Source organism: Aythya fuligula, chromosome 14, assembly GCF_009819795.1.
Source record: "Aythya fuligula isolate bAytFul2 chromosome 14, bAytFul2.pri, whole genome shotgun sequence".
Classification (NCBI taxonomy): Eukaryota; Metazoa; Chordata; class Aves; order Anseriformes; family Anatidae; genus Aythya; species Aythya fuligula.
In genome coordinates, this window is record NC_045572.1 from 14,264,400 (window position 1) to 14,278,314 (window position 13,915).

Genomic DNA, 13,915 nt, shown 5'->3' on the forward strand with positions numbered 1-13,915 from the left:
TTGGGGAGAACAAGGCCGGCGGCCCCAGCCTGGCCATGCGGGCGGTGCTGCTCGGCACGTCCCTCTGTGTCCCCCTCAGCGGCCTCTCCCGGCAGCCCTGGCTCCTCACGCTGCCCCTCAAAGGCCTGGTGCCAGAGGGGCTGGCGGCCATTTGGTGTCCCTAGGAGCTGGGGGCAGGTTTGGAGCCTTCCCCGCAGGTGTGGCTCTGCTTTTTCAAGGCCTGTGTCCTCAGGCCATGGTTTCAAGGTATCATGTGGTGTTCCAGCTGGTTGTGAAACCCCTGGAAACATCGTGTGCCTGAGATCTCTGCCAGGTTTCTTTGTAATTGATAAATGGGTTTAAATGGTATGAAGGAAGGAGACAGACATGAGCAGAGCACATGTGCAAAAACCTCACACTTCCATAGAAAATCAAGCTAGCAACAATTATTGCAATCTTCTCTTCATTAGCATTTAGCATCTACCTGAGTCGCACTTTCACATTTCACAACTCTTTTTTTCCCTCTCTATTTCTGGTTAGTTTGCTTGCTTGCTTTTGCAGTCACTGTTTCTTTTAAATTATCTTGCGTCTCCAGAAGCTGGAGTTTTAAGATAAAGATCATGAAGTAATGACGGTCAGAAGCACCATGCTAATGAAAAACAACGGGTACGTCTCTGAGAGTAACCGGTACTTCAAGATGTTTTGTCCATGAGGAGCTCACATAGGGTGCGTGTCTTGCATGCCGGAGATGCAAGCACACCGGAAGTGGGACTCTCCCAGACAAAAGCTGGGAGAAGAAGTGTGTGATAATGTTTATTTGCGCATTCTGTAAGCCTGGATAATTTCACTGCTGAAATTCCTGTGGTGCAAAGGAAAGGGCACTGCTGTAATCCCCAAAGGTACAGTCCCCTTCAGGTAACTACAGGGCCTGGCAGGAGAAGGGTCTGCTGTTTCCTGAGAGCCTCTCTGTACAAATACAAGAGTTTTGTATTTGTGGTGTCTGCACAGGTGGATTTTTTTGTCCCTCCTGATTACAGCAAACTCCATATGTACAGAAAAATTGCCTGCAAGACTCTCTCTGGTTAGCAGATACGATCATTTCAGAGCGGTAGTCCAAGTGAACTCAGCCTAAGTTACCTGGTAAGAAACAACCAACACTGGACTCCCTGATTTCTGGTCTTCCATTATTTTTCTGGCCTTCATCTGTGCTAGTCTATCCATCTGGACCCAGGAGCTGTCAGGCCCTGGCTCTCAAGATGTTGTTGAAGAGCTGCTTGCTAGAACTAGGAGGGCTGCAAATGAATCTCTTATGTCCCGGTGAGCTAGCATTAAATTATCTTGTAGAAGCAGTCTTGTAGGAGATGTTTCCTTCAAGAGGCTTTGCTCCTGTCTGGGCTTGTGATGCCCAGCTAGCTGCTGCCCACAGTGGTGGGTCAAGACTAGCAGATGTTTGCATCATCCCTTTTCTCCTTTCTCTCCCCAGATCTCGTGAGCAGCTATTCTATGACCCCCCCTGCTCTTAGCATCACCGAGGAGGAACACGTCATCAACGCCAAGGACACGCTGACCATCACCTGCAGGTAAGCTGCAAACATACACGGCTCTGCCTAGGCTGCTCGTACCTTGTAGGTGTTGGAGGACCAGGGAAGGAAAGCCCATCAGAGAGATTTTAGCTGCAGCATACCTGCAAATTATCACGGCTGGCTAGAAGTCTGCCACATTAACCCAGTGTGAATTCATCTAATTAATTAATTGAAAAAGAAGCTGAAGGTGTCTCAAAGGAGATGGTGATAACCTCTGCTGTAGTCTTGCAGGCAGAAGGAAGGTAGAGAAGCACTTGCATGATCTGACAGCTTCCTTGGAAGTTTTTTGGGGAAACTGGCTTCCTAACTCTTTTGGTCTTTTCTGTGACATTGCTTGCTCTCACCTCATCAGGGACTGCTAGGGTTGGAGTTCTGGTTTCTAAATCTGGCAGGTCATCTGGGGGACATGGAGAAACATCCTTGGGAGAAGGCAAAGCTACACTTAGTGGTTGCTGTGAGAGGCTGCCAACTTTTCTGGGATTTAATGCTTTGCCTTGTACGCTCAGGGGTGAAGAGAAGCCCCAGCCAGGCCAGGTGAATATTTCTTTGAAAGGACCAAGAGAATCCCTGGTCACTTTGGAGACTGTGGGTCTGTGGTATTGTGTCTAAACTGATTTGTCCCATGCTGAGCATTTGGCTGTGTGTATTCTCACCGCTACCTATCTTGAAAAGAACCAAAAAAAAAAAAAAAAAAAGGCTGGGGGTCAGTTCTTCTGACAAAGCTGGAGTTTCCCTCCAGCAGCTGAAAGTAGATCTCTGCCTGGGATCTGAGTGCTAGGGCCCAATGGGGGTATAAATTCAGCGGGGCCTCAAATGGGTATTTCTCTGTGTTATATATAACCACAGAGCAATTACTACAAACGCTTGGCTTGTATTGTGTTCATGTCTTGTCACAAACATATTTAACTTTTCCTGGAACAGATGGCATTACTCTTACTTTGTGAATCCGTTCATAACCAGGGAATAGGGACAGAGGAAAGACTGTTATGTCCATACTGAACTGACTCCACCTAGTCTGGGAAGCTAAGCATTCATGGGCTTGTTCATATGGTGGCCTGAGGAGGGTGACCCCTCTGATTCCCACAGAGCAGGGTGCCTGTTCATGCTGCCTGGTCGCTGCCCTAGCACACAAGGCCACGTCTGTTTCCCCCATGTGCCATAGCCCCAGAGAGATATTGGCAGTCCTCTCAAGTTGTACCTCACGTGTAGTACTAGATATAGGGACACCCTGTGTGCAGCAGACCCAGCAAGGTGTGCCCAGGCCACCCAAGACACTTCTGGCCACCGTCACCCACTGCACATTCACCGTGTACAACGAAACACATCTGTGTTGTTAATGCAGCTTCAGGCAGGGAAGCCGAAGGATGACCTGTTGACATCCATAACAGGGACAGCCCTGTTGATTGCAGGTTGACCCAAGGCTAAAAGACATACTGAAGTTCAAGGTATTGTTAAAGTGTCTTCCGCAGTCAGGCATGAAAGTACCTATTTAGCAACATGAATTGGAAAGCCTTTCTTTTCAGGTCACCCTCCTGGACTGGGAAGGACAAGATTGCCCTTTCCTTGTGCACTTGTTAGGTATCAATTAGTGTGAAGGAAAATCCCACGAAGTAGAAAAAAAAAAAATCCTTTTTTCCAGCACTGACTCTGCATGGCCTGCCCTTTCAGGGAACATCATACAAGCTGCAGAGGCTGTCCAAGAGGCAGCAAGCTCCCCATTTCCTGCTGAAGTGCCAAGGTTTCTCTTTCAGGCTCAATAGGCAGCATCCACAGAGTGTACTGGCATGGACACAGCTGAGATAAACAAGGAACATTCCTGCCCTTGGCTCACAGATGCTATGTGTGACTGAACTGGACATCTGAAGAGCAGCAGGGCCATCTGCAAACAGTACTAAAACCCACACACCCTCTGTCCATGTGCTCCCTGGCTGTCCCCTGCCTCTGCTATTCCAGATGTGCTCCTCTGGGGTTGTACAATGTCCTTTACACCATCCACAGGTGACAAGTCTCAGCACCTCCTGCATAGCTCAGAGGTTCCCCATCTCCCTGTGAGCCCTCAAGCCTGAATTTGTCTGATGTCTTGAGGAGAGGATTTTGCCTGTGGGACACAGTTACTTCATTTGAATGAAAGTAAATCTTTCCTGGTCCCTGGATCTCTAATTACACCCAGCTGCTACTCCAACCTCTCCTCTGGACCATGGCCCACCCTGGGAAAACCTGGCTTGTGTTAATGGGAGCTAAAGGGAAAAACACGCAGACCACCAAGAGAACAGGCAAAGGAGAGGGTGATGGGGCAGGGTAGGGCAGAAACAAGTACAAAATCATGTCCAGGATCCAGGGATTCTTTGCTGAGCATCACGTTGGAGGTGGCTTCAGTTTGACCTTGCTCTTCCCTTGAGAACAATGTCCTCTGGCTGCTCTTCGAGCTGCCCTGGAGCCAGGAGCACGGGCGCGCTCGAAGCAGTGCTGCAGCAGAAAGCTGAGCTCAAACCCCCACCGTGTGAGACTCCTCAGAGACCTCTCGAGCTTCACCCACTGAGCGTGAGAGTCCCGCAGCCGGCTGCGCTCTCAGGCTCCCCTGCAGCTCAGCCTGGATCTCACACACCCGCAGCTCTGCAGCCCCTCTCCTGACCCACAGCCCGCCTCGCCTCATCGGTGACAGGAGTCCGTGCCAGGCCATGGGATAAGTGATCCTTCTGGAGCTGGGCATGTTTAACAGAGGCCCAAAGATGCAGCATACCCACGAGGAGTCACTGGATGCTCTGCTTTTTCAAATGTCCCTGCATGCAGGCACATTTCCCCCATCACCCAGTGCAACGCACTCTTGAAAAGTCTGTACAGAGCAGGGGACCTGTGTAGGAGCATTCCCAAAAATACAGATCATGCCAGGGCTGGCAGAGAGCCACGGTGATGTCTTGATTGAGGCATGTGGCACAGCAGGGTGAAGGAGTCGATGGACAGTGCGTCTTTTATTAGCTCCCATCCTGAGAAGGAAGGAAAGCGTATTGTGAATCTTTGCATTCATGCCCTCGGCAGCCTGTGCTGGGGAGAAGCAGAGAGCCTGTGCCGTTCTGCCTCATGAATATTGGAGCAGAGCCCACAGGAGCTGGCTGCACAAAAGCAGAAACCTCTGGAGGAATTGTCTTGGTCCTGGCTGTGCCAGCCCGGCCCCAACCATCCCATCGTATCCCGCAGGTGCTGGGCACTTGGCTGGAGAGGGAGCATCACACAGCCCTGGTATTTAGAAAGGGGAGGGCAAGGGTGTCCTTTGCTGCCTAATGACTTGTTGATAGAGCCGACTTGCAGATGCTTGTGGATGCACAAACCCTACTCTAGCAGAAAGGAAGTATTTGACCCTGGAGCCCTCTTGGCTCCTGCAGAGGAAATGAGCACTGCGGCGAGGCTCTAGGAGCCTGAGGACAAGACAATGCTTCACCATGGCTGCTCTGGGGCAGTGTGCAGGGACACACAGCACCTGCTGCTCTCTCCTACGTACGTGTGGCTGCTGTGAGCATCCTCTGTGGTGCTGAGGGGGGGATCTGTCTTATCCCAGCTAAGCCACAGCCAGCTTTGCCCATCATACCACACTCGGGAGCTTCAAAGAGGATTGAAGAAAAGTGGTGCCAATTGTAATGTCTCCTTTGAAGAGCATCTGTCCCGAAAAGATTTAGGAAAACAGCTGTAAAGAAGCCTACGGTGCAACTGTTTCCAGCTGGCATCAGCAGGCTCCGTCGCCCAGAGACATGTTATCACTGAGCTGAAAGAAAACAACTTGGAAGAAAAAAAAAATCTTCAAAGGTGACAAATAGGAGGGAAGGAACAGTCCAAAACTATTGCCTGGATCTTTTCCCAAATGCAGAGGGTAGATTCAGAGAAAAATCCAGGTGAGCCTGGCCTGCCCTCATCGCTGCCTTCTTCCAGTCCTCTTAACACAGCAGTGACACTAACTTGGACTCTAACAGCTACGCATTGTGTCCCCACTGGAGCTGGTTGAGCAGCGCATGATGCAAGGAATGCCTCAGTTCAGAGCCGCCCGCAGGCTGGTTGTCAGGTCTGTTTGCACTGGCCCATCCGTGTTTATATAAATACGTGTCACTCAGCTACTGCTGGCCTTGATGGTTAATAAAAACAAGTGGATCTGATAATGCGTGAAAATCCCAGCGGGTAAACAAACTGAAAGCGGAAACGCTGGAGACTTGTACAATTACTCTGCTCCACGCAGAGTGCCAAAAATGCTTGAGCAAATGCAAAGGGCTTTGGGGCTCCTTTGCACAACTGGGACCTGGAGCTCTCATGCACTCTGCACCCGATGCAGTGGGGACATGGCACAGGAGCAATGGGTGTGCGCAGAGGCCACTGGATGTTACTGGTTTGGAAATGAGATCTACTATTATTTTTCCGCGTGCACGCATAGGAGGGGAAAAACTCAAAATTCAACAATTCTGTTCTTATTGAAGCGTTTGTGAGACTGATCCCTTGGAAAAGCCTGCTGTGATTCATGTGCACAAACTGCCAGGGCTGTAGTTCTTGCCCTGTCTCAGGCACTGATGGCATTTTTAATGACTGCAGAAGTTTGAGCTGTGTTAGAGGGGCCGTCCCCAGGAGCATGTCAGTGCCTCCAGAGCCCTTGTAGCTGGTGGCACGGGGACACTGCAGCACACTACCTCCAAACTCATCTGCGGTGAGCCAGGCAGCGGGAGCTGGAAGAGCAAAATCTGCAGGAAGACCAATCAGCTGCTGAAGACGAACACAAAGGGGCACGTCTTTCCACCACGCTTGGACAGAAATCCTGTGCTGACTGCGTCTGAGCCATTGTGCCCTCCCATGGCACCTTATCTTGCTTCCTCCTCGCTGTCCCTTGCCATCAGGATCCGGCTATTGATGACAGTCACGGTCTGGCTGTGCTTAAAAGCATCTGCCCCAGACCTGCCCTGGCAGTCCCCTGGCAGAGGAGCTGCCTGTGCCAACATGCCCATTCCCAACTTGCATAAAAGATGAACCCAGTTTCCCCTAGTAGAGCAAACAGTGCGACAAAAAGCCATTTTTTACCCCACAGCTGTCTCTTGCGATGCCTTCTTGTTTTCCATTTCTTTTCCGCGCATTCTTAAGTGACTCTCAGCTACACTGGCAAACTTTCAAGCGTGCACTGGGCCATCTTCTGAAAGGGGCTCTGATTTCACAGGAGGAAACTTCCAGCACGGAATAAAAGCTTGTTTTGTTTGTAGTAAACAAGTGCAGTTGTAGCGAGCTGTGGTAGGGCACCCGTGCGTACATGTGCGTATACAAAACTCCTGCACTGGAGATCCTTGGCCGTGTATAAAGACACGCAAGCACGCTCTGTCTGGAGGTTTCTTGCAATTCCTGGACTTTGCTGTTTGTCCTTGGGCCCCTCTGGGTGCAATGCTGGGAAACGGGCTCTGCGGTCGTGCCCTGCAGCTGGGTGCCTGTCCTCGGGTCTGCGGAGGAAGGGAAGGGGCAGCAGCCCCAGCCAGCGGGGAGCAGGATGGGGTCGGGGGGCTGCAGAGAGCTGGGCAGGGCAGGGAACCCCCTCCCATGGCAGTAGGGAAGGAAACACAGCCGGCAGCTGAACAGAAGGCAATCAGCTGAGCCTCCCTTTGTTTTCTCCTCGCTCTCCTTTATCCCTGACTCCCCCCTGCTTTTCTCTTCCTCGTTTTCTTTCCAGTCTGCTCTCCTTCCCTCATTCTGTTTCCCACTCCATTCATCACCCCATGAGTCCCAGCCAGCAGCTGCACTGAGCCAAGGGAACTCATCACATCCGTGTGTTTTCTTAATAGCTCTGGACCCTTTTAATAATGAGAGGGAATAGAGAATAAATGGATCCTTTCCCTCAGGGCCCTGTATGGCTCCCGGTACCATTTTAAGTATCAGTAGGGCAAAGTCATGGGAGCAGGAGACTTGCTTTTGAGCAGGCTGATACCTTGCATACCCAGGAGGTGACCCGGGGAAGGGGGCCAGCCTCTGCTTGCCTGGTGCTGAGTGAAGCTGCTTGCCACCTCCTCACACCTGTTTTTCTCCGTGGAGGAGGGCTGTTCCTCCATGCCACAGCCCGAGAGCAGCAGCTATTTGGGTTATGAGCAGAGCCGTGCATGCGCGTGAGAGGAGAGCACGGGGCCATTAAACCCCCACCACGTTCACTCTGCTCGCCCCAAAGCTAACTCTCCTTTTTGCCCACGTCCAGAGGACAGCATCCTTTGGAGTGGTCGTGGCCTGGGGGCAAGGTGGACCCCACGGGGAAGGAGAAGGAGACGGAGCTCATGGCCTCGGCAGCCCCCAGTGCTGGCCGGGCAATCCGGGAAGAAGACTGCGAGGGCACCGGCACGAAGCCGTACTGCAAAGTCCTGGTGCTGACGGAGACCCAGGCGAACGACACGGGTTACTACCGCTGCTATTACAAGTACATCGATGCCAAAATCGAGGGCACCACAGCGGTCAGCGCCTACGTCTTCGTGAGAGGTAAGAGCCATCCGGCGGCGCGTGCTGGGGGAGCTCAGGTGCAGCCCAGGCACCAGCACAAAATCCGAAAGCTTAAAAAGCTCGACGTGCCCGCCAGCTTCCCAGGGCAGAGTGGGGCTGCAGCAGGCTTGGGGAAGGGGCCAAGGGCTGGCTCCTCGCACTGAGGAGAAAGCAATATCCGTCCACTTCTGGGGGATGGCAGCAGCGCCTGGGATTCAATTATGTCCCGGCCTGGGGGCATCACTCCAGCCAGGCTGGAATGCAGGAATTTAAGGAGCGAGAGCCAGGCCTCAGAGACGCTCTGCCGCTAAAAAAAGCACAAGAGTTAGCTTCTGGGCAGCTGGGGGCTCTCAGAGATGCTAGAGGCAGAACGGGGCTAGGGATGATAATGCTCCATAAAGCTGAGACCGAGAGGAGGAGCAGCACAAACTCGCTGTGTGCAGCCTCCTCCTGTCCCCAAGCTGGAATGACCCTGGAGCTGCTCCCCTATGGCAGCCCCACACGCTCCTCTCCATTTCGTCTGCACAGGAGCTGCCTTGTGTAGACAGGGTTAAGAGATGTGTTTTTGAGGAGGAGGGCTCTCTGCCAAGCTTGGAGCCCAGACCTCAGCTCAGCAAGGGGCTGTGGGGCCAATTCTCGGCTTCCCTGTGTGCCCCAGGGGCTCCCCCTTCGCTGTCTCCCCCACCGCTTGCAGCACACTCCAGAAAGATAAATGAGCACTGTCCCCTGGAAACAGTTGGCTGAGCTATTTCTCTTTCCGCCCCCATTTATTAGTTGGTGCAGTTGTCACGAGCCAGGCAGGTCATGACACACGAGATGCGTTTTTCAGAAGTCCCAGGGCAAAGCCAAATTTGCCTCTGCAACTATGCACAGAAAAACGTAGGGGCACAACAGAAAAAGCTGGGCAGCTGCTGGACAGGAATTGGAGTCTGTTTGGGCAATTGCTTCGTCTTACTGGGGGCTCTGCTACGCATCCTAGAACAGGACAGACCTTCCCTGGGTCCCAGGAATGTTGTGAGGAGACATCTGTGAGTCGGACCGGGGCGTTCAGATGCTCTTGAGCATTGCATCAGGATGGAGGCAGAGAGCTGCTTAGGTGTGTGTACGAAAATAAGTACAACCTAACAGGCTTGCATGCAGGGTGTGCTTTTGCAAGACCCTGGTTTTTCAATGCATGTGGATTTCCCTTCTAAAAAAATTGGATTTTGAATCTCCAAGTGTTTCAAGTCAGGTGTGGATGTGCAATCCTACAAATGCCACTTTCTTTGTCCCCTTGTCCACCTTTTCTCACCTCCAGCCTCATCCACAGCTCAGTAATGGTTCTCCTGTTTACCAGAGAACAGCAAGTGTGCATGTAGGATGTAGCTTAGGGGCGATAAATCCCATGCTGTCAGGGTGCATGGGACTCACAGGGCGCCTGTGGACAGCATTTGTGCAGCAGATCCAGCCAACACCTCCCAGTGTTGCTTTGCACAGGGCTACAAAACACATGCTCACGCTCATTCCGATCAGGCTGTGCCCTGTTATGGCTATCAAACATCCAGGAAACCTCAGGATCCGCCTGGACAGACGTCCCAGGCAGGAGAAGTGACATGTCCAGGAAAACCCAGGCATATGGTAACCGTAGCCAGTGCAGAGCATCCAGATAAAACCCTGCCTGTTCCTGCTGAACTGGGCTGCAATGTGGAACTGTCCCTGGAGAGTTTGGAAGGGCTGATGTAAGTGTTGGGGATGTTCGGAGACAGCACGATCAGACCTCGGGTTTATCCACCAGCCTCATTTCTCATGTTAAGAGCTTGGTGAAATTGCCAGGAGCAAAATATCTGAGTTTGGCTGGAAACATGGGCTCTTCTGTATGTTACCTGCAACTCAGTTTTCAAGTGAACTCATGTCTCATTTCCCACATGTCTGGTTAGGTGTGGATTTTATTACACCTACAGATAGTGCTGTAACCATACGGAATGCCTCATCAGGGTGGAATAGGATACGTACAGCCCCCATCTCATAAGGCTTAGCATATATTAATGAAGACGACGCTAAATTGTTCCCATCCGACCCATTAAGACAGCCTTATAGAAAATATGGGATGTGATCAGAAGGGGAGGTAGTGCATGAATCACGAGCTTGTTGGCAGCAGGACCTGCCCAGTAAATCAGTCAGTTCTTGGCTACCCTGTGAGCTTGGAGGGGACCTCAGAGCCTCTCACCTCTGGCAGCTGTGTGCCTCCTCCCTCTCACGTGCCCAGAGCTTGCGAGGGGAATGAGGAACATGTTCACACTTTGAAACAAATCTGTGATTTCAGAAGACAGCAATTCTGTGCTAGTACAAAACCCCAGGAAACAAAGATAAGGATTCTGTGGGCACCCGTATTTTCACTAAGAGCTGACCAACACGTTTCCTGTGTGTGGTTTGTTTCCCCTAAGCTGTAGAAAAGCACGTTTCACCCAGAGCAGGTTTTTACAGCCTGACTATGACTGAAGCAGCGGTTTTATAGACCAAAAAATGAAATAAATTCCTTTATGCACTTACCAGTGGGAGCACTGGGTTGGATTGAGTTGGACCTAATGTGACTTGAGCAGCAGAATCCCCAAACGGGGATCACTGCTTTCATCTTTGATCTCCCAGGTGGGGACCCACCGCATCCTTATGGACCCCCCCTCACCCAGGGGATGGTTTCCTTTAATGAATCCAGACATGACCACATGCTGGGTGGATGCTTCCACAGACGTGACTCTTACAGAGGAAAGATGCTGCCCAGAGCAGGCATCAGAGGCACCAGGGAGCAGTCTGCGTTCAGAGCATCCCTTGATGCACGTGTCCCTGTCGAAGTGGGCAGGCGGGGGCTGCTATTTCAGAAGAAATCATCCATCAGTGAGGCACTGCCAGGGGACACCAAGCACTCTTGTAATTCACTCTCTCTTCCAATTTTGTCTTCATCCCGCTTAGTCAACCTCAGGGGCTGCTGCTGCTGCTGTGCCCTGTGTGGGAGGGTCCAAAGAGTAGAAAACCCTTCAAAGTGAAATATAATTTTTAAAGAAAAGCACTGCCAGACAGGTGAGGTACTACAAGACAAGCCTCACCCTTCTGACCCTCTGTCTGGACACAGCTTAGGATAGAAATATCTTTTGCATCTTGGTTCCACCAGTTCTTTCCAGCAAGGAAGAACCCAAAACAGGGTCAGTGTTCTGTGCTGCCCTGTTGGCTTGCCAGCTCTTGGTGCTCTGTGTCTAGCTGGTGCCTGGCACAATGAGCCCCACAGAGGCAACGTGCTGAGCAGGACAGGACAGACCCCTCTCCAAACACATTCCTTCTCGGTGCTGGCTCCACGTGGAGGAGTTCAGTGTGATGCCCCTGGACTCTCCAAGTCACTTTGCTGATTAATTCGGGCGGTTTGGCTCTTCCTGTCAATATTTGTGCTTGCTGCAGTTAGGAGGCAGCGGGGTGGCAGCCCTGGAAATCTCAGCTCATCTGTTTATCTGCCGGCCGGGATGGCTGCAGGATGACATCTGCATACCATTTAGCTGCGGATCACTTCCTCGCCCTGGAAGGTCGCGCTGCCTGCCGCCGCGCCAGGGCGGCACAGCCCCAGCACGGGGCCATGCACAGGACCAGCTGGGCAGGCGCTGAGCACCGCCGCTTTCACAAAGGGTCAGACCCAGGCAGAGACCTCAAAGGGACCAGGAAAGGGGAGGTTGTTTCCAGCACTGCCCAAATGGCACAGAAGTGCCACTCCACCAGTGTTTTGCTCCAGTGTTTGGTGTGGGGGAATTGGCCAGCCCAGGCACCCACCCAGGCTGCTCCCCTTGCGTTCAGGGTGTCTCTGCTGGCTGTTGCACATCGCAGGTGGGGCTGACCCACTCAGCACCACTCCCTCTGGCAAGCTCATGCTGCGTCAAAGAAAGCCAGCAAGCCTCCTATTCTTCTGGTTCCTCCCTCTTCCCACTTCTTCTCCTGCCTCTTTTTAGTTTTCTTTTCCTTATGTCTTTTAGATTACGAACAGCCATTTATCAACAAGCCGGAAACGCTCCTCATCAGCAAGAAGGAGAACACTTGGGTACCATGCCTGGTGTCCATCCCAGACCTTAACGTCACTCTGATCTCGGTGAGAGCTCCTTTAGTGGGAGGCTGGGGACTGACATGCACCGCATTTGTTGTGCATTTTTAATTGCCTGAGTGGAAGCAGGACAGGCACTGCCAGGAATGGAAAATGCATGGGATACATTTTCCGTGGAAAGTACAAGCCACTGGCTTCCTCGTTTTATTTGCTGGTTGAAGCAGTGTTGTCCAGTTCCCTTGGGCAGATCCTGTGGGTTTCCTGCCAACCGTGCTCCTCTTCCCTGGAGCTCTATGAAACAAAACAAGACTTTGTGACTTTGTTTTAATCCCATAGCATCGCCTCTTTGCTCTGGTCTCTGTGATCTGCAAACCCTCTAGGTGGTCAGCATCCCCATGGGGAGGAGGCTGCAGCTCTCTGGGGCTGTTGACTAAAAACAACTCTATTATCAGCTTGCTTATACCTTTTTTTTTTTTTTTTCTTTTTTCTTTTTTTTTTTTTTTTACAATGCAAATACATCCTTCCAGGATGAGTGTTACTATTGTACAAAGGCCTCCAGGGACACTCCGGGGGCCAGGGGCCTTTGCCTTGCCCGGGAAGGACACTACCCAAGGTCAGCCCTCATCCCAATTGGGCTGATGTTTGGGACATCAGCATCAGCTTCCTTAGCTATCACTATCAGTTTCCATTCCTGGAAGTTTCTGGCCCTCTCCGCGGATGGGGAGGCTCGCAGTGCAGGATACAGCCGCTTGGGGTTTAGGGGAGGCTGCAATTCCTAGATGACAAACCCTCTGGGGGAGAGAGCAGGAGGCCAGCGTAGCGTGATGCTGCATAATTTCGCTCCACCAAAGAGAGGTGTTAGCCAGCATGAAAGAGGTGGGGTGGGAATGTTGTTACCCTTTCATTTCACTTGGCAAACATGTTGTTTTTTCCAGCAAAATTCCCTCATCCACCCCGACAGGAAAAGCGTTTTCTGGGACAACAAGAAAGGTGTGCAGGTACCCACTCACTTGATCAGGGACTCCTTGTTCGTCCAGTGTGAGACTGTCATCGACAAGAAGGTCTTCAAATCCAACTTCTTCATCATCCACATAGCAGGTGAAGGTTTGGGAAAGTGCGGGGGGACAGTCTGCAGTCCTCTGGTGTAGTTCATGGGGTTGTTACGGCCCTGTCTAGCTCCATAGACTCTGCAGTGTGCTTATATCTCCTCTGCTGTGTGCCATGCTGAGATATATTCAGCAGCACAAGTTCACGCCCAAGCCTCCTGTAACTGCACAGTCCGAGCTGCAGATTCTCAGGTTGCTTTTCTGTTTTGTACTGCTTTTCTGAGAAGATCCCAACTTCAGAGAATGAATAGATCAGAAATGTCTTTTCCTTGCCTCTTCTGCATCAGGGAGTGAACTGTACGACATCCAGCTGTACCCCAAGAAAGCCATGGAGCTGCTCGTGGGAGAGAAGCTGGTCTTGAACTGCACAGTGTGGGCCGAGTTCAACTCTGGTGTCCGCTTCCAGTGGACTTACCCTGGCAAACAGGTACTGGCAGACAGAGCAGCTCCCCATGCACTGGAACACTTCCCTCTGAGTTGTCCCATCCTGCACACTCACTGTTCTCCTTGGCATCATTGGCAGGGCAAATACTGGCTTCATTTCCACCAGTGTATTTACAGACCAAGCATCCTTGGCTTAAAAGGAGCTATTCTAGCCTCACAGCCCAGGTTTACCAAGAGCCTGCAAGGGGATCCCTTCCCCCTGTGTTTTCACTCTGTGGCAGTTTGGCTCTTGTGAACCGTGAAACAAGGGATTTCCCCAAGGGCATTTTGGTGTT

General features: G+C 51.7%; 1 protein-coding gene across 1 annotated transcript in view; it reads left to right on the plus strand.

Moving 5' to 3' along the window:
* The first annotated feature begins 607 nt into the window (after positions 1-607).
* Positions 608-13,915, plus strand: part of FLT4 (fms related receptor tyrosine kinase 4) — a 34,338-nt gene continuing 21,030 nt past the window's right edge. Inside the window, exons 1-6 of the mRNA XM_032197158.1 lie at positions 608-659; positions 1,463-1,559; positions 7,762-8,036; positions 12,026-12,138; positions 13,026-13,188; positions 13,484-13,623. Coding sequence (XP_032053049.1) covers positions 608-659; positions 1,463-1,559; positions 7,762-8,036; positions 12,026-12,138; positions 13,026-13,188; positions 13,484-13,623 — 840 coding nt within the window. The remainder of the gene's footprint in view (positions 660-1,462; positions 1,560-7,761; positions 8,037-12,025; positions 12,139-13,025; positions 13,189-13,483; positions 13,624-13,915) is intronic.